Consider the following 23,319-nt stretch of genomic DNA (forward strand, 5'->3'; position numbering starts at 1 on the left):
GGCCTGGGAGGCCCCTTTGGGAAGAGGACGGTGGGAGGCCTTGATAGGAGGGGGCGGCAGGACCGCTTGAGGGTCGTTGCGTGGGAAAAATCTCACCTCCCTCGGGGATCCGGGACCACGGGAGCGGAGTTCTTCCCTCCCCCTCTCCTCCTGCCGGCACATCGCAAACTCAGCCAGCTCCCCCCCTCCTCATCAACCCCCCTTCCCTCCTTTTTCTCTCCCTACCCCCCTTGCTTAGCAGCTTCTGGCCGCACAACTCCCAGCAGCCGGCGCCGGGGAGGTGGCAGGGGGTGAGGGTGGAGGTGCCCTGTTAGCTTCTCGAGGGTGGCCAACCTGGGGCTCCGGTTCTCCTGTGCGCCCCGGGGTGGAGTTCTATTTCGGCCACAGGGTCTTAGGATCCGCACAGGGGGCGTTTCGAGCATGGAACCTCAGATCCCCATCTCCGGTCGAGCCCCCGTGCGCACAAGGGGGCTGTGAGCATTGCAGACTGCAGTCTATACCCTTGTTCTCCTCCCCCCACCCGTGGGCTGACCCTGCCTCTCCATCTCTTCTCCGCCCTGGTAGAGCCCTGCTGCAGAGCCTCCGGCTGGGATAGCCGCCCCCCGTGGGGGCGATGCGGACAGCGCGGGACAGCCAGGGGAGCGCGCGGGGGCCGCAGCATGCGGGAACCTGCTAAACCCGGTGGCTGCTGAGGCGGCCGAGATGCTCGTGCGCGCAGCGCGCCCCACTGCATCCTCGACCTTCTCCGGCTACAGGTACGACCCAGCGGGAGACTTGGGCTCGGCGGGCCGGGGAGAAGAAAGACTCGACCAGAGGGAGAGCTGGAGAAGGATCTGGGGAGAGGGAGAGAGAAAGTGGGAGAGGGAGCATCGGTAGCGAGGCGCGGGATGAGCACCAGGGGGCGCTGCGGCTCCGCGCTCCGCAGAGCTCCGCCGAAGAGCGTCGAGGCAGGTGCAAGTTCGCCCCAACTTCCCTTGGTTCCAGCAGCGCCGGGCCCAAGGGGCGCGCGCCAGTGGTCGCGCGCCCGACTGTGCCGATATTTGCAGGCAGGGGCTCTGTGCACCTGGCGCGTTACATGTGTGTGCACCGCCTGAGAACGTGTGCGGACTCGGGATGGCCTTGGGCTCCTTTGCGGCCTGCGGCTGTGCGCAGAAATGCGCGCGTGCCTGTGAGGGTGAGCAGCCCACTGCTCACGTGCACCTAAGACTTGGTAACAGAACCTGAAGTAAAAAGCCTGGGGTAGAGGGGGGGAGCGCTGTACAGTTCACCTCGGTCAGCTTCTTGGGAGCCCACCTTCCCTGCTTCTCTCCCCCACCCCACGCACGTTCTTTGCCAGCTCCCACGTGTCGGCCCGCGGGAGGGACGTGCCTCCTCTCCGGAATTCTGCATTGCACATGGCATGCGTGAGAGATTGTGTGTGTGCGCGCGCGTGTGTTTGCACGCGCGCTCGTATAGGGGGCGGGTCCTAGGACTGCTTGCAGCTGAGTGAAAATCAATTCACCGCCCCTCTGCGCGAGGTAGGGCGGACACTAAGTTCCCCCCCAGGTACCCTGGATCCTGGGGCGCACAAGCAAGCGTCCTCACTCTCTTGTGCTTGGGGTGTACCCCGCAGGAGAGGTGCGGGGTCTGCAGCGGGTGTCAAGTAGAGGCAGGTGGGTGCTGAACCCAGCGGGTTCGCAGGGGGCGGGGTCAGTCAACTAGCTTAGCGCGGGAGCAGGAATGCAGAGTCTCTGCCGCCTCCGCACTCCTGAGCGGGTTCTCAGTTTGCTCCCTGTGAGCAGGAAGCGGGGTCCGTAACTGGGTCTGCACTGGCAGGGGTGGGTGGAGGGTTGTTCTGTGCACCTACGCTCAGGGGCAGTGGTCCAAAGCTAACTTCGGGGATGCGGTGGGAGATGTGGGTAGAGCCGGAGATGGAGAGGAGGCTGGAGTCTCGGGATGAGGAGGAGGCTGAATGTGAAGATGGATTTGGGGACAGGGATGGAGAATTAGCTCGGAATGTCGTTGTGGATAAATCTGGAGATGGGTCGCGGGATGTGGACGGCGTCTGGAGTGGGGAATGGAATCAGTGACTCCAGCAACTCTCGCTGGGCATGGGCTCCATACCTGGCTCCTAGAGCAAGGGGCTGGGTTGGTAATCCCTTTTGTCTAGAATCCTCGAACACCGCGGTCCTGACTCTTCCTCTCCATCTTGCAGGGACCGTAAGTGGCGACTATGGGCAGACTGGGCTGTTGGACCCTGCTGGTGCTGCCGGCCCTTCTGGTCTGGCGCGGTCCGGCGCAGGGCGCGGCGGCGGAGAAGGGTCCCCCGGCGCTGAACATCGCAGTGCTGCTGGGTCACAGCCACGACGTGACGGAGCGTGAGCTACGAAACCTCTGGGGCCCCGAGCAGGCGTCGGGGCTGCCCCTGGACGTGAATGTGGTAGCACTGCTGATGAACCGCACGGACCCCAAGAGCCTCATCACGCACGTGTGTGACCTCATGTCAGGGGCACGCATCCACGGCCTGGTGTTTGGGGACGACACTGACCAGGAGGCCGTGGCCCAGATGTTGGATTTTATCTCCTCACAGACTTTCATCCCCATCCTGGGCATCCACGGGGGTGCATCTATGATCATGGCTGACAAGGTAAGGCCGGAAAGTGATGGGCTGCCAGGACCCGAGTTTGCACCAGTCATATTCCAGAGCCTCTGGCATCTGTCTTGATCGAAAAGGGGTTTGTGGCCACAGACCCTGGTGAGAACCAGGTCCTGCCTCTCCATCTTGGGCTTGAATGGAAATGCTTTTCGCTTTGGTTCAGAGGCACCTTGAGTGTGTCAGGAAGAACTCAGGAAACACAGAAGTAGCATGGGGTGGTGGGATGCTTGGAGATTTCCAAGTAGTGCACAGAGGAGAGCCTGGGGGCACTTGAAACAATATTAATATTAATTTTAATGCTAATAATATTAATTTTACCTGATCGTTTTGTGGAGAATGTCCATTTTTTCCCCCATCATGGTAAGCAGCTAAAACTTTTTAAAGGATTAAAAGTGGGAATGTCATGGGATGAAATGCAAAGTTTTTAGGTGAAGCATGAAAGGGCAGAAAAACGTCAAGATTCCACAGACTCTCTACAATAAATGGAAGAGGGATGGAAAGTTTGAGAAGCTCTGGGCTACCGGCACACAGAACTGTGTCTCTCCAGGGAGTGGCTGTGAGCAGAGAGAACTGGCTGCAGACCCAGAGCATGGAGGGCCTGGCATTTCCCTTATATGTTCCTTGGGTGGGACTGACAAGGGTTCCCAGACCCTTAGATGAATGGGTGGGCTCCCAAGGTTGGGTTTTGATAACAGAGTTGGAGGGTGTCAGAATGAAGGAGGTTGTGTTCAAATCTCTTGGCTTCAAATGAGAGGGAGGGTCTTTCTGTGGACCATTTGTGAGTGTTGGTGCAGAGAAGAGAGATTTGAAGATTTGAGTGAGATATTATGAGAGCCTGGTTTGAGATCTGTGCAGAAGTGGAGGTTGGAAAGGAGAAAAAAGTGGAGAATGAGAAAAAGGGGAGGATTGGTGTTGCAGGTGCACTGTGCTTCTATCTCAGCCCCAGGAGAGAACTGGGCAGGGGCAGGTAGGGAGGGAAGGGTGAGTGTACTGTGCGCTGTGGTCCTCAGCCCTGAGACCTTCTTGGGGCGTGTTCCTTAGATAGCAGGGAACATCCTAATGGAGCGAGCAGACATTTGTCATAGCACTTTTCTTCTGAGGCTCTCAAAGCACTTCTACATTCATCAAATCAGATTCTGCTCCTGCCTCAGCAATTCCCACCAGCTCCTTTGGGAACCGTATTAATTCTTTCAGGTCTCCTGGGCTGCAGCACATTCAGCGGAAGTACACAACTGATGCAGTATCTTATTAAACATTCATTTTCAATGGTTTGCAGCCTAGCAGAATGCCTGTATGGTTGAGTATTTTCCCAACCACCTCTCAGTTTGGGGGAGCTTCTTTTGGGGATGAAAAAAGTAGGGAACAGCTGTATACTGCCACTGATGCGTGGCCATTTCAGAACTGACAAGGACATTAGAGTCTGCTGGAGTTTCCTGTAACTTCCAGATGAAGAGGCTGAGGCATCGGGCAACTAAAGACTTAGTTGAGACCACCTGGTGTGTGATGGAACCAGATCTCTGGTTGTCGGGTCCTCTGTTTTCTGATGAAGGCATGAAAAAGGAGAACAGTATATTCCAGCAGGTTTTGGCGTGTGATTTTAGGATCTAAATATTACCACTGATTCCTTCTCCCTTCTGAAGTTTTGACCAAAGGAGCAAATACATACACACAAAAATAGTGGCCATATTGAAAGTGAAATTTCTGCATTGACTAGGGCCCCGAGTGATCAATGGAGAAATAACAGTAAAGGCCAAACTGGAAAGTGGCTGGAAGCTTCGGCTGGGAGGTCTGAGCTGGAAGGTGTGGGGCTCTGGCTCTTACCTGACTTACCTGTAGGCAAAGAAGCTGGAAGAGAAGTGGGTTAGCGGCCCCTTCATATGCAGGAATCCTGTCCAGGTCAGGCTCTTATTTACTAGAGTGGCAGCTGCTCCTCCTTTGAAGGGGGTATTCAGAAGGGAGTTTTCAGAAGTCCAGGGGGAATGGGCAGGAGCACCTTCCCCTCCTATGGAAAGAAACTACCTTATAGGGATTGGACAAGAGTGGGACTGCACTTAAGGGTAAAGGAGAAAAGGGAAGCAGGAAATGGCAATAGAAAGATGAAAAAGGACATTTTCGGAGAAGCACGTTTAGAAAGAGATTTGCAAAGGGATGGAGAGGAGAGGAATGAAAAGGCCCATTGACTCAAAAATGGTGAAAGGAATTGGATACGCCTCATTATTGCAGGGAGCTTTCCGAGTTGGTCTTGATGGCAGGGGATTAGAGAAGTCAGCTGGATAGCAGTGGGGTATATGTTGAGTCCCCTGTGTGGGATGTGCAGATGACGTGGAGAGGAGTTGGGCTAAAAGGTGGTATTTTGAGAAACCTGGTTATGTTAAAAAAGCAGATTGGCTAAGACGTGAATAGCCCTCCCATTAGTAACACATGGAGTTGGCGTGTGCCTTTGCCACCTGCTTCTTGTGGAGCTGAATGCTGAGTGCAGTTCATTTGGCTCTGAAGAAGCAGTTGTGGGCATTGCCCAACATTCTACCTTGTTTGTTTGGGCATGCCAATGGTGTTATGGCCACAGTCTGAATCTCCCCAAACCCAAAGGCCTCTCTGCCCCCTCCCATCCACCCTCACCCTGCCTTAAGGTAATGGTCTTTTGATAAAGCCCAGAGGGTACCTGTGTTGCTTGTACTTCTAAACTGGTAACAGGATGGTGTCCCTGTGGCTAAGAATAGGAGTTAATTGGATTATCAGTTAAATTGGGCCCTTCCTCCCAACTTCTACTTTTTCTTCAGTCTTCTTGACCCTTGAAAAAAAAGAACAAAGCTTTGCGATAATTGAAATGTGCTAAGTGGCAGGTTTTTGTGGTTTAATTTAATTGACAATGGAGCTGCTATTTTTTGCTTTATCAGGGGGTGGTCTTGAAACATAATTGATTTAGAGGTGCAAATAATGCTTGCTGTAGATAAAGATATAATTTCATCTTGGTGTGCCTATTTTGATCCCCTCCTAATGAAATTCAGTTTGGTCTTAGTAACAACCCCTAGGAAATCAAGCATAAGTACCAGACCTTTCTGTTTCCATTCAGTGTCCTCACCTTTTCCTCCTCCTTTCCCCCTTCTTCCTAACTGCTCCATGGGGGAAAAGGCAGTGCTTACATTTTAGCTACATCTATCCATGTCCCTTGCCATGTGGGTTTTGCTTTATAGATTATTTCTGTACATACCTCATCTCCTCTCCTGGAATGTAAGTTCCTTGAGGACAGATTTTTTTAAAAAAAAGTCTGTGCATATATGTCTATTTGAAATAGATATTCGTTCTCCACAGACAGTTTATGAAAATGTCTCCATCGTAGAGCACTTAGAAAGTATATCAAAGTTTAAAGGAGAAAATAAAAATCTCGCTTTAAATCACCAGGAGTAAGCATTGTGCACACTTGGATCTATTTCCTTTTAAGATCTGTGTATTTAGTTTTAAGTTCAGGATTGTACTGTGTGTGCTATTTTATTTATTGTACTTTGTATCCTGTGGGCTTTCTTAGATCCATTTTTTTCCTTTAATTTTGGAAAAGTCTCAGCTGTTGGGAGTTCCTGTCGTGGCTCAGTGGTTAACGAATCTGACTAGGAACCATGAGGTTGCATGTTCGATCCCTGGCCTTGCTCAGTGGGTCAAGGATCTGGCATTGCCATGAGCTGTGGTGGAGGTCACAGACGAGGCTCAGATTCCTCGTTGCTGTGGCTGTGGTGTTGCCGGCAGCTACAGCTCTGATTAGACCCCTAGTCTGGGGACCTCCATATGCCGAGGGAGCGGCCCTAGAAAAGGCAGAAAGACAAAAAAAAAAAAGTCTCAGCCGTTATCTATTGGGTGGTTCCTCTCCACATTCCCTCTTTTCTCTCCATATCTAATTTCTCAATCAATTCTCCATGTATCTTAAACATTTTTTTTTAAAGTTCTCTATCCCCCTGTGCTGTGTTTCCTGCATTCTATATCCCAGTTAACCAGCTCTTTTAATTTGTGTCTGGTCTGTTATTTTGCCTGGTTTGTTATCTGTCAAGTTTTACATCTCAGAAATGGTTCACTTTATTTCTAAGATATGTAATTGGTCCCTTTTCATACTTTCCTGCCTTTTTTTTTTTTAATGAGAGACTCTTCTCACTTGATGGATATAAATCCTTCCTTGGTCCCTCTGAGGCTTTAAAACATACTTGTCATGAAGTCTTTCTCAAAGTGCCCTAGCATCTTTGTTTCTTCCGATATTATGAATTCTTCCTTTTTGTAGAGTCTGATCATTGGATATCCTCGTATATTCTCTAATTTTTGTTTGTGAACTTATTTTCAAGGCAATTTTATGGTTTCTTCTGCCCTCTGTATGTAAGGGTGTGTACTTTAAACCAGCGCTCCTGTCAACAGCTCAGCTCAGAGTTCTCTTTCTACTCTATTCACTGTGTGGTGCAGGCTTGGTTTCTAGTTTTATGTAGGTGATTTCACTTTGGCTCCTTGACATGTACAGGGGCTTGCTTTTGGCCACGACTTATGGTGGATGGTGTAGCTGTTCATTTCCTTTCACAACCGGCAACATGATTCTGGGTGCCGCTTACCCCTTGGGGGGGTGTTGGGACCTCTGTTCTTGCGGCTTATAGCAGACCCATTCCTCCAAGGACCATGCAACTTCAGTTGCTGCTTGAAATTGTAGTGTCCCATCTTTTGATTCATTTATTTTTAGGGAATCCTTTCTATTTCTGATCTGTGATTCCCTTATTTCTGAACACTACTATGTAAATTTTAGAGTATCTAAAGATTTATCTATAAATTCTATGTCTGAGGAGCAGAAGAGGGAGGTTATTGAGTGTGTTCACTCTGATTTTGACCCAGTTGTATTCCGCAACCTGCTTTTATTTTTTTTTCCAACTGATTATGTATTCTTGGAATTTTCCCTTATTATTAAATAGACTTCTCAAACATGATTTTGAGTGGCTGCAGAGTATTCTGTTTATACCATGATTATTTGAACTATTCTATTTTTTCTCACCTTTAGTAAGGTTAATTTCTAGTCCCCATGTATGTTCTTTTTGGCACCTTGCACTGATTTTGCCCCTTGCATTTATTTCTTGGTGAATATTTGGTGATTGAATGAATCAAGTCATTGGTTTTGATGCCGGCTTGCTACGGTTGCTGGAAGAACAGTGTGCCATGGGTCAGGGCTTTCCATGCGGTGCTTGTTCCTCAGCGATGGCTGTTTCCTAGGTGCGTGCCCAGTTTCCTGTCCTCTCTAGTGGGCAGATAATCACTAGCCTTCCTGGGGATTATCAGAAACTTGGGGGGGTTCCCTATCAAAGTGTAGCGCTTCGGAGCAACAGCTCATCTGCAGGAGGTAGAACCTGGAAGCTCTGAGCCTGGGTGTGAGTGACAGGCCTTCCCATTAGACACAGCTCATGGAAAAGGCAGACACACTCATCTGAATGTTGGGGGAGCCCACTCAGTTCCTGCTATGAAGGCACCAGGTAGTTCCTGAGAGTGGGGAGCCCATGTTTAGCCTTTTCTGTAAGGCTTGTCAGAAGCAGTCATCCATCCTCCCCGCAGATGTCATCGAGAGCAACGGGCGTCACCCCAAGAGGCATGACTGACTTTTCCACATGGCCCTGGCGGGGTGGGGTGGGGGTGTCACTGGCAATCACTTTGACCCTTAATAGATGTGGTCTGGTAGGGTTGGGGGGTTCTTCTTTGGTAGCCTCAGCTGGAAAATGCTTCTTGAGGAAGGGGGAGGGGGAGCAGGAGAGAAATGAGAGTGAGAGAGCGGAAAATCTTGGTTTGTGATAGAGAGTTGGTGGCTTCTGATAAGGCCATCATGAAAAGGAATGGTTATAATGTTATTAACTCGTGTGTTTGGTTTGTTCTGCATTTCCCTTTTGATTACTTAAATTTGAAGTAGTTGCCCACATTTTAAAGGTAGGTGATACCACATTAAAAAAAAAAAATCCAAATTTCATGCTTCTTTGGAAAAATTGGAAGGCCTTGTAACGTGGGTCTGCTTCTCCCTGTGGTAATAGCTGGCAGGAGATGAATAGGGCCCCTCCCCCCCTTAGATGGGGCAGGTGCTTTTTCCTTTCTTCATTCTCCAACTCACCCACTTGACTCATTTAGGTTATGGACTTGGTCCTGAAGGCACTGGGTTTGGAGACCCCTGATGGAGGTAGAGAAAGTAGCTGTCCTTTGCTAAGAGCCTTTCCTGGGCATTCTCTTTCTCTCCCAGGACTGCTCCTTGGGAGGTGGCAAGTTCTGTGTGTGTACTTGGCCACACTGCTATGTTCATGGCCACCATCGCTAATCTATCCTAGCCTTTTGTCCTTTTTTGGCCACAGGCCTCAAAACCTCAACACAGTCCTCCAGGAAGCCACTCCCAACCAACTCAAGTCAGAAGACTCCAGAATACGTTGGACAAAGAGTCTGAGGACCTAAATTCCATTTCCAAAGAGCGGTGTAACCTTGAGAAAGGCTCTTCCGCTTTCTGAACCTCAGCTTTTCCTTCTGTGAAATGAGAGTTTAGGGTGACATTATGTCTAAGGCTCTTCCCAGCTCTGAAAATGTTATCACCTTCAAGAAAAGACTGGCGAGAAACATACCAAAATGTGAGCAGTGGTTATCTTCGGGTGGTAGATTCATGGCTGTTTTCATCTTTTAAAAAATGTCATGACAGCATGGTTAATCAGTTGGATGTTGAATTAGAATGTCTGGGTTTACATTCAGATGCTGGAGATCATCGCGAAGTGCCTCAGTGTCTCTGAGCCTCAGTGTCTTAATCTTTAAAGTGGGGACAATAACAGTACCTGCTTCCTAGTGCTGTGAGATTTAAATGAGGTAATGGATCAAGTATGTAGCTTAGTGTTTGGCTCATAATAAGTCCTTACAGGAATACTATTGTTTTGTGTCTGTATTTTGTACTTTTTAAAGTACAAAAGTACATGTACTTTTTAATAACCAGAAGAGTTATTATAATATCATTAGGGTGATGGGGTGATATGAAGATAGGCCCTGCAAGAAGCTGGGAATGAATCCCATAAACTCTTAGAACTGAAAAGTCCAACATGAAATGATTCATATTTTCTTAACTGGGACAGCCGGAAGCTTCCTTTGCATTCTTAGGAATTGCTAGGAGCTTTATCCTGGCAAACTGAAGATTCAATGTGGCCCGTGTCAAGGTGACTGTAAGAGGAGACTGTCTCAGTGATCTTTACGGTGAATAGCTCCACCCGTTGGAACACATGTTTGCACCGGGCTTGGGGCTTTCAAGGATGGACATAGATAGTTTCTCATTTTTCTCTCTGCCAAGGATTAAGTAGGTCTGAAAACCCAAGGACCCTGGAAGCCCCAAAGATACTTGATTAAAGAATCCCTGTGAGGAGTTCCCATCATGATGCAGTGGAAACGACTCCGACTAGGAACCATGAGGTTGAGGGTTCGATTCCTGGTCTTGCTTAGCGGGTTAAGGATCCGGCATTGCTGTGAAATGTGGTGGGGTCTCAAACGTGGCTCGGATCTGGCATTGCTGAGGCTCTGGCATAGGCTGACAGCAACAGCTCCAATTAGACCCCTAGCCTGGGAACCTCCATATGCCATGGGTGTGGCCCTAAAAAGGACAAAAGACAAAAAAAAAAAAAAGAATCCTTGTGATCTTATTTTATTATCTTTCAAGTTAATGATTGGGAATCCAGTTGGTTTAGGGAAGGGGCTTAGATTCAAGAGGGACATTAGATTTTGATGTTAATAATCTGGTTGCCCTAACTGAAATGGTTAAGGTATTAGAATTAAAATTCAAAACTGTCTTTCCAGATTGAAATGATGAACCCATACCATAGACTGCACTGAAGAATTTAAGGTGAATATACACTCTTGCTGAAAAAGGAGGACGTGGCTTTCCAACTCACTCGAGATTGAATTTTGTTAATGGTTATGAACCTGTGGGCTGCCTGCTGAATCTGGCTCATAGGTGAATTAGTATTTTATTTCACCAGCACAGTATTTTAAAATGGCTTGAATTTTAATGTCTTTGAATGAGGCATGCGTTTTCAATTTCCGTAGCCCTCCTTGCTCTCTGTTATCTCACATCTTGCCAAATTCACACATTTATGTTAACTGCATGGTCTCTGCAAGCATTTGAAATTGTGATCCTCAACCACAGGGTTTTTGTTCATTTGCGTACTTGTTTGGCATTGACCAGATGCTCAGCAGGTCCCAAGGAGTGATAGGGCTCTTAAAAAAGTAAAGGCCACATTTCTAGTAATATAATGTTCAAATCAAGAGAGGTTATATTTCTTTCTTTCTTCCTTCCTTTCTTTTTTCTTTTAGGTCCACACCCAAGGCATATGGAGGTTCCCAGGCTAGGGATCGAATTGGAGCTGTAGCTGCTGGCCTATGCCACAGCTCACGGCAACACTAGATCCTTAACCCACTGAACAAGGCCAGGGATTGAACCTGCATCCTCATGGATGTTAGTCAGGTTCATTACCCATTGAGCCATGACAGGAACTCCGATGTTTCCATCATACCTTTTCTGTTTTTCCTTCAGCTCCAAGTAGAATATTTGACCACTGTTGTCTCAAACCATAAGACCCTGAGCTTTATTGTTTAACAAGGCACTCTATATCTGGTTTAGTATTTCAGTAACCCATTGAGGGCTCAGTTTCCATTCTTGTACTTTGCCTTCCTCAGCTGTTGGTTCATCTTGGTCAGAAGACGCTACTTCTGTTCCAGTCATCACATCTTCTCATGCCGGCATTCACAAAGGAAGAAAAGGAAGAGAAAAGAAGCTTCCTTCTAGGCTCTGTTCTTTCAGTAGAGCAGACTTCCTCTGACAGTTCATTGGCCATAACTGGGTCATGTGCTGCCCCTTGAACATCACTCGTAGAGGATAGTAAGCAAAATTCTTCTCCAAGAATGGATAATTGTCACTGGAGCAAAATTTGCTTCTGTGTGCAGAGGTGGAGAAAGCGAGGCTAACTGGTACCCTGATGTTGTCTCCAGCAACAGGGACATCATTATCTGTAGACTTACCCCCTAGTTCTGGGGGGTCATACTTTTTTTTCTTTCTTTCTTCCTTCCCTTCTTTCTTTTTGTCTTTTTAGGGCCACATCCTCGGCATATGGAGGTTCTCAGGCTAGGGGTCAAATAGGAGCCACAGCCACACCAGATCCGAGTCGCATCCTCAACCTACACCACAGCTCGTATCCCTAACCCATTGAGTGAGGCCAGGGATGGAACTTGCATCCTCATGGATGCTAGTCAGAGTGGTTTCCTCTGAGCCACAGCTGGAACTCCTGGGGGGTAATATTTGAACATGAATGTTGAAAAACTTCAGTGTGTCCAGAGGAAGAGCCTTCAGGATGGATTATATAATATCTAAATGATGCATAGTGAGAGTCTTGTAAGAATTATTTAGGGGAGTTCAGCCTGGAGAAGAGAAATCTCAGACAGGATATGGGAGATGTGTTTACATACCCCAGGAGCTCTTACAAGGTTGGGTCGAAGGTGTAGTCTTAATTTTATTGTCGTTGTTGCTATTCTGGGGGTAGAACTGAGGCCAGAGGATGCAATTATAAGGCTGTTATGAGGCATAAGCTTTGGCATTTAGGTCTCTGATAGAAGACCATGATGTTTCATAGACTAATGCTTCTATTGGACCTGACCAAGCCAACAGTGATGGCCCATCTGTTAGGAACAGGAAAGAGAGCCAGACTCACGTTGATGAGATTGGATTGGTCACCTCTGAGGTCCTTTTTAACTCTAGGACTCTGCACCTCACAAATCCTTGAGTGTTTTGATGTTGTTGATGTTGTTGTTGCTGTTTTTTAAATCCACAAATCCTGGCACTTGAGGCCTTTGGCTTTGGCTGCAAACCAACATCCTCACTTTCTGTAAGTGTGTGAGTAATGCAGTATAAATTTGCCAGGCATGGGGAAGAATTTAAAATGCTTGCATCCTCACCTCAAATCCCCAAAGGACTTAACATCGTCCTGAAGGGTAGATGATATTAGAAAAGCAGAAAACCTATGTATGTATCAACTCACACACACAAATATAAATATAAACATAAGTAGGTCAGTTGGCGTCATATGTACCAGTGGAAATGTTTTTGGCTAAGAAGCACTTCCACAGAGGATGATGTCTAGAATAATTGCCAATGATCTCAGAAAGGGAAGTTTGGGCCATTGCATTCAGTTAATCATAATTACTTATTAAAGTGTACTTACATATGTGTTTTTGCACATACCACTGTGGTAAGACTTTTATATCCTAAAGAGATAGCCAGATCCCTCTCTGATTGTTCAGTTGTGAAATTATCCTTTTTTGTCTGTTGTGCTCTCCTGTGTTCTGAACATTTGCTTGTGGCAGAAACTGCTCTGGGTACTATTCTGTTGTTCATCTGCTTCCTCTGTTTTCCCCTCACATCTCCCAAGGGGGGGAAAAAATCCTCAAAATTCCTTCCAAATGCTTTGTCTTTCCATTCAAAACATACAACTTTCCATGTGTAGAAATGGATGTGTTTTCTTTCAATTATTTATTTATTAGAAATAGATGTTCATGTGCTGAGTTAAAAAAAACAAATAATACAATGCAGCATTCTGAAAAAGAATATTTGCTTAATTAATGCACAGCAGAGCCTCAGATGTCCTTTTCTCTCCATGGAGGTGACCGTGTTACCTTTCAAAGAGGAAAAATGTTAATTTGAATGGTAGTTTGTTTCCCTTTGCAATTTTTGCTGAAGTTGGTATGTTACAAGGATCTTTTTCCTCTTTTAAATCTCACTGACTTGAAAGAGGTTAATCATTTTCCATTGGTCTCCAGCTGGGCCTGTTTTCCCCAAACAAAATAAAATCTCACCTCCAATAAGGTGACTTCTGAAAAATCACTGGCACCTCAAAGCTAGGCCCACATACTCACCTAAGGAGTTTAAGGTAATTTGGAGTGATCTGGGGGAGTTGTGATCACTTTATATGCTAATGAGAGTTATGGGCCCCACCCCCAGAGGAATGCATATTCATGAGCATGCATTCAATATTATGTGCAACTTCAGGGGTGCACAGACCCTCTGAAACCCATTCATAGGCTCCTTGGAATTGATTTACTTACTGGTTTTTGAACATGTTCATTTTTCAAACATTTTTTTGAGCCTGTAAACCTGGGCCCAAATGTTCTGTAGGTATATCTGTGATCAAATCATTTGCTTCAATGTAACAGAGTATCTAGTTGGAGGAGACTTGGGGTTAAAGTCTGAAGTGGTGCGTCAATGATCGGGACAGTTTGGGGGCTGTGGGGATGTAGAGAAGGGCACTTCATTCAGAGGTCTGGCAGTGGGGTTCGTGGTCCATCAGCCCTAGAGGGCTGTGATCTAGAGTTAGAGTCAAGAACTCTCTGTCCAGAAGAGGCCCTCGGCCCACGTGTCTAACCTGTAGGTTGCTGAGGAGGAAGATGAGCCTCAGAGTGGAGGGGGCTGCTTCTTCCTCTCTGCATGTTCCTCAACCAGGCTGATAGCTCCTGAGTTTTCCTCTGGATGGCAGTTTTCACATTCAAAACAATGAGCTCCTTGCCAATTTCTATTCCATTGTCACAAGTGGCCGAATGTCTCCTGCTTTATCTTGTCTCTTCCACTTTAGGACTTTCTGGCCAGGAAGAGTGAGTAGCATTTGAAATCCATATTGGTTGGTATGTCTGTAGTCCTAGGGCTGAAAAGAAAACAACCATTGTTTTCCAGGTGAATTGTTACAAAGCCATTTGTGGGGCTCAGGAAATGTAGGCTTGGTTGACTTGGGTGAACTGAGCCAGAACCATGGGAACGGGGCGTGAGCTGTAGAAAACGACATGCTTGCTGTGGCTCGAGTGCTCACTGAAGGGTATGGCTTCCATCCATGGGATTTTGAAAATGTCAGGCCTGGGTGAAAACCTGAGCTTTATGGTCAAATTGCACTTGAGTTCATTGCTGTGGGGTTTTGCCTTGGTTAACTGGTAGTTGTTGGCTTTTTTTTTTTTTTTTTTGGTCCCTTTTTTACTCTTCTCTTTTTTAAAAAAATTGAAGCATGATTGACATAACATTATGTTAGTTTCAGGTGAACAATGTCATGATTTGATATTTGTATATTTGCAAAATGAACACCACAATAAGTCCAGTTAATATTCCTCACCACACATGGTGATAAACTGTTCTTGTAAAACTGTTCACAGAGGTGTTGTTTTTTAATAGCAACAAATATGAAGAAATCTCAATTATCAAGTAAATCATGATGTAGCCATAGAGAAGAAAATGCAGCAGATAAAAATGCTTACAAATAATTTGTAATGCTAATTCCAATTACATCATACAGTGTTAAGTAAATTAAGAGCTATATGTGACGTTACATAATCCACGTGTATACTTTAAGGGATATTTGTTTATAAGGTATAGAAAAAAGACTAGAAAGACATAGAGCAAAATGTTAATAGCAGCTTGTTTGTGGATGATGCGATCAAAGGTGATTTTTATTTTCTTTATACTCTCTGTTTCCTGCAAATCCCCTGAAGTGGGCATTCATTAAATTACTTTTATATTAGCTGTGGTTATTTATTTTTTTTGAACAGTCCTTTACTGCTAATTGGTTCCCAGAGATACTGGACATTTCCAATAGCTATGGTTAAATTACCTCTATCGCTCAGCTCTGGCCAGCATTTGAAACAAAAAAATTTCTAATTGGCTGAATGAAAATGTTATCTCATTATTTTAATTTGCATCTCTTTTATGGCATCTGCTGTGGAATATATTTTAATTTAGTCACATCAATACTTTTATATTCCCTAGGTGCTACCCCTCTTAACCTCTTTGATATTCCTCACTGTGTAAATGGAAAACCTCAAAAAATGATGAATCCCAACATTAAATACAGTGAAATAATTTGAATTTCTAAAAAATAATAAATATTTTGAAGCCTGGCAGGAAGTTCTATGATTATTCATTCTTAGTCACCAGACATTGCTCAACCAGTGTATCTGTATCAGTGCTGCTTCAAGAATGGCTTTAAAATGTAAAATTTCCCAGCAGAAAATCATTTTGTAGGACTTGACCATTCTGATTTGCCAGGAGGTGAGGTACAGAACCACGTCCTAGCGGGCTGGAGATGTGCTCTTGTCACAGGTTTTGTGGTGAACAGTGGGGAGGTGAAGCCCTGCTTTGTTCCTCTCTCTAGAAAATTGAAGGCAGAGTAAGGATGTGACAGTAACTGCCCTACACTCTGAAAAAGATAGCGCATGAGTGGGAGGTAATAGCTGTTCCCTGTTTCCATGGTGGGGATGGGGGCTGTGAAGTGAATTTTAGATGAGAGTAAGAGGGATTTAGGGTTGATACTAAGAGATGTGAGGACCCTTGTAAATATTTAACCACAAGTACAGCACAATCACTGTTAGGAACTGAATGTTTGCATCCCTACAAAATTTGTATGTTGAAACCTCACCCCCCATGTGATAGTATTGGGAGGTGGGGCTTTGGGGAAGTGATTAGGTCTAAGGGTGGACCCCTCATGAATGGGATTAGTGCCCTTATATCAGAGACCCCAGAGGAGTTTCCGGCTGGCCTAGAATTTAAGGATCTGGTGTTATCACTGCTGTGATAACAGGGAGTTTGCTTCCTGGCCCAGGAACTTTTTTATGCCATGGACGCAGACAAAAAAAAAAAAAAAAAGCCATCCCAGAAAACAAACCAAAAAGACCCTCCAAAGATCTCCATCACCTCCTTCTGCCAGGTGAGGACCCATCTGTGACGCAGAAATCAGGTCCTCACCAGACCTGAATCTGTTCATGCCTTGATCTTGGACTTCTAGCCTCCAGAGATGTGAGAAATAAATATCTGTTGTTTATAAGCCACCCAGACTGGTATTTTTGTTGCAGCAGCCTAAATGGACTTGGACAATCAGTGATGAATCAGAGCAGACACCCCCTTCATAAGATTCTGGAGCTCTGGATATACTAGGCATTAATCCTTTAGTAGCTGATTATGGGAAAGCGGTTGGGGGGGGTAGGGGAGGGGCTCTTGAGGGAGGGGCTGCCTGGCAGAGGGACTTGAATACCCTGAAGGCTGTAGTAGAAACTCAGACATCTCAATATTTTAATAACCAGCTTTGTTGTACCTGTGTGTGTCAGCTAGATATCATACTACAGTATTAGTGAGATCTCACGTCTTTTATGCCAAAGCATGTGCAGTGGTTTTCCAGGACAGGAAGGAGGACTGCTGTCTCCTCTACCATGTGTCAGCCATGCACTGAATGGGGGATGTGGGGATGAATACATTTCAAAGTTTCTTCTCCTAAAATGTGGAGTAGACATGTGCTTTCTTCTACTTTTGTGTCCGAGCCCAGTGCTTTTCCCTTCTCTCCTGTGATTAATGTTTCACCTGTGTTCCACAAGCCCACCTCCCTCCCGGGATAAGAGGCAATAGTGGCCTGAAGGCAGCTTAGGCTTCCAGCTCCACCTTCTCGCTTCTTGTCTCCCAGGGCAAGACACTCCCAGGCAACTCCTGTTTTCAGTGGTATTGAATGAAAGGGTCTGTTTCCGTCACTGGTTTTGGGGTGTGATGTGCTTGCTTGCAGAAGCATAGAAATAATCTTGTAACCTGTTGGAACTACTCCAGAGCCTAAATGAGCTTTGTGAAAGGTCAGCTTTCAGGAGATGGCCATGGATGTGCCTTAGTGGGATCATGTGAGGTTTCTGATCAGGCAGCGGGGCCCCTGCATTGAGGAGCCCAGTCCTTGTCTTGGAATCCTTCCTAGAACACTTCTAGGACTTTAGTGATTTTGATTCCCATAGCCTTAGGGAGTGTGGTGGACAGAATAATGCCCCCCCCCCGCCCCACCCCAACCCAACACATCCTAATCCCAGGGACCTGTGAATACCTGACCTTTTATGGCAAAGGGGACTTTGCAAACATGATTGAGCTAAGGATCTTCAGGTAGGATATTCTTCTGGATTAGCTTGTGGGTCCAACATAATTGTAAGGATCTTTATATGAGGGAGGCAGGGTGAGAGTCAGAGGAGATAGAATGATAGGAGAGAGGTTGGGGTGATTTCCTTTGAAGATGGAGACAGAGGCCATGAACCAAGGAATGTAGGCAGCCTTTAGCATCTGGGAAACCCTAGAAATAGATCTCCCTCTCAATCCTAGAGAAGGGCCCCAGCAGTACTGATACCTTGATTTTAGTCCAGTAAGACCCATTTCAGACGTTGGACCTCTAGAGCTGCAAGAGAACAAGTTTGTGTTGCTTGAAGCCACTCAGTGCATGGTCATTTGTTTCAGAAGCTGTAGAGAACCAATAAGGGGGAAGGGGTGGAGAGTCTGATAAACTGGAGGGCAGGCAATGCCCCAGGTGGCCTTCCTGTGCTTTATCTTGGAGATTCACACAGATTATGCAGCCCATCTCCTCAGGTAACTATGATGCTATTAAAGCCCAAATAATTTTTAAAAGACTCATCAGATACATGTGTCAGTTTTCCCCTTTTCCAAGGAGTCAGGAGAAAGTGATACTGTAGGAAGTGCTGCGGTATTTATTCTCTGCATGTGTGTGCTGCTGGGCTGTGCTTGCCTCTGTTTGAGAATCCTGGGAGAGCATGTGCTTCGAATCCAGACAGCTCAAAACCTGGCTCCTCAACTTGCTAGCTCTGTGTCCTTGTGAAAGTCACTTAACCATCCTAAGCTTCAGCCCCCTTACCTACAACATGGGTTAATGGTAATATCAATCTTGCAAGGTTGTTGTGAAAATCAGTTGTTATCTTGGAGTTCCCGTCGTGGCACAGTGGAACTAGGAACCATGAGGTTGCGGGTTTGATCCCTGGCCTCGCTCAGTGGGTTAAGGATCCGCTCTTGCCATGAGCTGTGGTGTAGGGTGCAGATACTGTTTGGATCTGGCGTTGCTGTGGCTGTGGTGTAGACCAGCAGCAACAGCTCCGATTAGACCCCTAGCCTGGGAATCTCCATATGCCTTGGGTGCGGCCCTCAAAAAGACCAAAAAAAAAAAAAAATCAGTTGTTATCTGTGAAAAGTGTATAGCACCTTGCTTGCTTGGCACATAAAGTAGAACATGCTGTGCTCACACTGCTGTAGCCCAGATAGTTTCTCATCCTCACAACAGCACAGTGAGGTAGGTTTCATTATCATCCCCATTTTACAGATGAAGGAACTGAGACCCAGAGAACTTAAGGTATGTATCTGAATTCACAGAGGTGGTAAGTGGTAGAGCCAGGATTTGAACTCAGGTCCAATTTGGCTCTCAGGCACGGTTTCTCAGTGTGGGCATTACTGACATGCTGGCTGGTTAATCCCTTGTTGTAGGAGCTGTTCTGCACTCTGCGGGGTGTTTAGCAGCCTCCCTGCTTCCCCCAGTAGATTCTAGGAGTATGCCTGCAGCCCCAGTTGTGACAACCCCAGATGTTTCCAGACTGTTCAGTGTTCCCCCGTCGAGAACCCTGGCTCTGGGGTGATGAGGTCTGCTCACTGCATAACACCGTCTACACAGTAGGTGCTTACTAAGTAAAGTCTTCACTACACTTTGTCCCCCTGCCCCCCCCATTTCACAACACTTCGAAGCTCTAAATAGACAAGTGTTGGTTGATGTTCCTGCATCCAGTGGAATCTGTTCTCCTGGTTGGGGGCTATTGTCAAGCCCAAGCAGAACTTTGTGTGCCAGGCGGTTAATACTTTCTGTTGGCTTCCCTGGCAGCTGAGGAGTGCTCTGGCAGATTGAGGAAGGGCATGGAGCAGATTGCAAAAGGCACAGACACTTGTGCACAGAGGCGCTTAATATTCTTTTCAGAGGGATGATTCATGTCACTCACACATGGCCTTATGGGGAGTTGTCTGAACAATAAATGTGCCAATGCCAAATTCTGTGCCATCAGAGTTTCCCCATCATTCTTGGACCTGGGTGGGAAAAAAAGAGTCAAGAAATTTAGGGTATTTGGGGAAGAGAAAAGAGGAAGAGTGAATTCATAGTGAGCTTTCTGTTGGTTTTTTTTTAAATAATTTTATTGAAGTGCAGTTGATTTACAGTGCTGTGTTCATTTCGGCTCTACAGCCAAGTGATTAAGCTGTGCATATATGATGTCCATCCCCATATAGGTTATCACAGAGCATGGAGTGGATTGGCCTCTGCTATCCATCAAGTCCCCATTGCATATATGAAAGGGTGCATTTGCTTTCTGTTAATGTGAGCATTTCTCCAAAATACGTCAAGATCAAGTTTTAACTCGTAAATGAATTGATTAACATTTAGGGTTGATTTGGGTTAGTGTCATTGGTTGGACTTCATTAAAAGAGGCAAAGTCTTTGGTTCACCTGCACGTACTGTTCTGTTCCCCAACCACACTTCTGTGTCCAAGCAGTGGTATCCAAACTAGGAATCACTAGCCACACACGACGACCTGCGATCTAGCTCACCCACGTTGAAGCCTGTATCAGCACTTTATTCCCTTTTATGTCTGAGTAACATTCCCTTGTGGATAAACTCATTTTATTTATTCATTCATCCACTGATGGACATTTATGTTTTTTCCACTTTTCTACTATTGTGAATAGAGCTGCTGTGCAAATTGGGTACAGTTTTGTTGTTGTTAAGCACCTCTTTTCTTTTTTTCTTTTTTTCCTTCCTTCCTTCCTTCCTTCCTTCCCTCCTTCCTTCCTTCCTTTCTTTCTTTTCTTTTCTTTTCTTTCTTTCTTTCTTTCGTCTTTTTGGCTTTTCTAGGGCTGCACCCGTGGCATATGGAGGTTCCAAAGCTAGGGGTCAAATCAGAGCCATAGCCACCAGCCTACACCACAGCCACAGCAACGCGGGATCCGAGCCATGTGTGCAACCTACACCACAGCTCACGGCAATGCTGGATCCTTAACCCACTGAGCAAGGCCAGGGATCAAACCCGCAACCTCATGGTTCCTAGTCGGGTTCGTTAACCACTGAGCCAACAGGAACTCCTTGAGCACCTCTTTTCAATTCTCTTGGGCATATGCCCCACAGATTGCCAGGTGGTATGGTAATACTGCATTTAACTTATTGAAGATTGACCTTTTTTCTCCCTCTTTTTTTACCCCCACAGTGCTTTTCTTTACATCTTAAAAAAATAAATTTTAAAAGGAAATTCTGTATTACTACCAAACATAGAAACTGGTTTCCCTTGCCATTAAATAAATGGCAACAGTAAAGTATCAACAACAAAATCACAGACACACACACACACACACACACACACACACACACAAACACACAAACTTAAAAGAAAAATAAGAGGAAGCACAGCGGTGTTAGTAAGTATAACGAGGTGATTTCCTAGTAAGGCGTAGAATATTACTCTCTCTTTAAAAAGGACATTAGGAAGTGTTAGAAAGGTGTCCAGGATCTACTAGCGCCAATATGAGACTTTCTCATCAACTAATGAGAAGCACTGAAAGAGAATCAGGGCTTTGTCCTGTGTGTTTTCCTGTTATTTTGCTCCTTGTTTGCATGAAGACAAAGCCATCTCTGGTAGCATATCTGGTCTTTTGGATCTGTCTGTTCCTTAACTTCCTGACTCTAAGTGACCTCCTTCCTCTCAGGGTCACTGGGTCCCTCTCACCTTTCACTTGAACTCTGACTCCAGTCTTCCCACCTATGTGCTCACCATCAACCACAGCTCACACCACCAGAGGGGAGCTTTGAGCATATTAATCTCTATCTTGAAGCTTTGGTGATATTGCCGTTAGTTCCAGAATAAAGTTTAAACCCTGAGCCTGTGCCCTAGAATCACCGCAACCTGCTCCCGACGACCTTCCAGCTCTTTCTGTCTCCATATGGTCCCCGTCAGTGAACTCGAGAGCTGGCTCTTTCTTCCACATTCCCCGTAGTTCTGACTCTGTCCCCAACTCCTTTCCTCCCTCCTCCTCCTTCACCTGTGTCAATCTGTACCTTGGTGGATGTGCCTCTCAGGGTTCTTAGCAAGATAAGGCAGATGGAATCCCCGAAAACTCTAAAAAGAAATACAGAGGCAAAGCAGGTCATTGCTAGCCCTGCTTTGTCTTAGGTCCTTTAAGTTTTGAATGTCAGGGTGCCTTTTCCACATCTTGGGTTTGAAGCAGTGGCCTTCCCCTGCCTCCCGTGCCCTCAGTACTTCTCACGCCACACCACAGGAAGAATGGCCTCCCACACAGCTGAATTTATTCCTCTTCTTTATCCTTGCCTCCTTTATCCTTTCATCCCTCCCCCCCACCAGGGCCTGGTATATGTGGTTTTAAAGAGCAAATCTGTGTCCACCTGCCTGAGAGGCCGTCTTGCCATCGTGGACCAGGATGGAGAAGGTTGTAGCTGCACTGCCTCCGTCAAACATACTTTCTTTTCTTATTTTTCTTCCCCTATTAGTTGCACTTTTGAGTGGTCTTCCTCTAACAGGAAGTGACAGTTTAATCGTTTGGGTTTTTTAAATTTATATTCTGCTTCACAGCTGACCACACGTGATAAGGCAGGCGGCTCAGCCTCATGGCATGATCCCTTCTCTCTTGCTCTTTGCATCAGAAGATTTGGGTGGAGCCATGAAACAGCTAATTCTGAGAGTGGCAGGAGTGTTGAAAATCACTGTTGGGGACAGATGCTTCCCCGGGGAGAAAGGAGACAGGTGTGTGTGCAAGAGCAGAAAAACTGACGGTTCTCCTGGCTTCAAGGCTGGGCCATCCCTTTTAGTGTCCAGGATCCCTTCTACCACTCCCAGTGGCTTTCTGTGTGCTTATTTGCTCTTTTTTGAATTTCTTTGAGCCTTTGGGAAAGTGGTATGTTAGACACCCAACGTCATGATTATTGACAGTATCAAAGCCCATTCTTGAACAAAATAATCGACAGAGACCATGGAAGGGATATATTTAACTCAAGCCATCAAGCAGATGGGGGAGATGAGGCTCAGAGAGGTTCAGGGATTTGCTGAAGAGACCTCCCTCCCTGACTCCCTGTCTGTGGGTCTCCTGTCTCAGCAGATGTTGATTACTGGTGCTGTTGAAAGGACCAGCAAAGACATCCTTCTTCTGTAAGGAGGGATCCCTGAGGCAAAGTTGTGACACCACTTTGCCTTCAGATGAAATGTAAGACTCCTGGCCATACAAACCCTCTGACCCTGATTTCTGATCTCTAAACACCTCTCCAACCTCCAGCCTCCATTTTCTCTCTTCCTTTTCAATTTCCTCTAATCCTGCATTTCCCAAAGAAAAGTTCTGAGGAGTGGTCCTGGGAGGTGTTCCCTCTGGAGAAGAGTTTCAGCCAAAATAAATTGAGAAGATGCCGAATGTCAGGAAAAGTCTTGGATATTTATGACACCCATTATCCCATTCAAGGCTTTGAGAAGTCCTGCCCTGCAGACCTCTTTTAAACTGTGTTTAAATTGTTTCTGAAATCAATTCAATCACAAGACTCCCTTTCAGCTTTTTATACAATGCTTGTTCTTGTTGGTTTGATAACATACAATGAAAAACATTGCTCCAATTGCTTCAATACACCTGGCTCTGTCACATCTCCTGGTCTTTGGCTGTGCCGCTGCCCTGCCTCTGCCTTTACCCTTCAGAACTCATCTCAGAAGTCATCCCTCTAGGAAAACTTGCACCGCTGCCCTCCATGGAATTAGATGCCTTTCCTGTGCTTTGACAGCTTCTGCCTTCCGAAGCTGAGGATATTTTTGTTGAGAAA

At 46.1% G+C, this 23,319-nt stretch overlaps 1 protein-coding gene across 1 annotated transcript in view; it reads left to right on the plus strand.

The window, feature by feature from the left end:
* The first annotated feature begins 602 nt into the window (after positions 1–602).
* GRIN2A (glutamate ionotropic receptor NMDA type subunit 2A) overlaps positions 603–23,319 on the plus strand; it is a 388,139-nt gene continuing 365,422 nt past the window's right edge. Inside the window, exons 1-2 of the mRNA XM_047780525.1 lie at positions 603–755; positions 2,195–2,626. Coding sequence (XP_047636481.1) covers positions 2,213–2,626 — 414 coding nt within the window. The 5' untranslated portion in view covers positions 603–755; positions 2,195–2,212. The remainder of the gene's footprint in view (positions 756–2,194; positions 2,627–23,319) is intronic.

This window comes from Phacochoerus africanus, chromosome 5, assembly GCF_016906955.1.
Source record: "Phacochoerus africanus isolate WHEZ1 chromosome 5, ROS_Pafr_v1, whole genome shotgun sequence".
Lineage (NCBI taxonomy): Eukaryota > Metazoa > Chordata > Mammalia > Artiodactyla > Suidae > Phacochoerus > Phacochoerus africanus.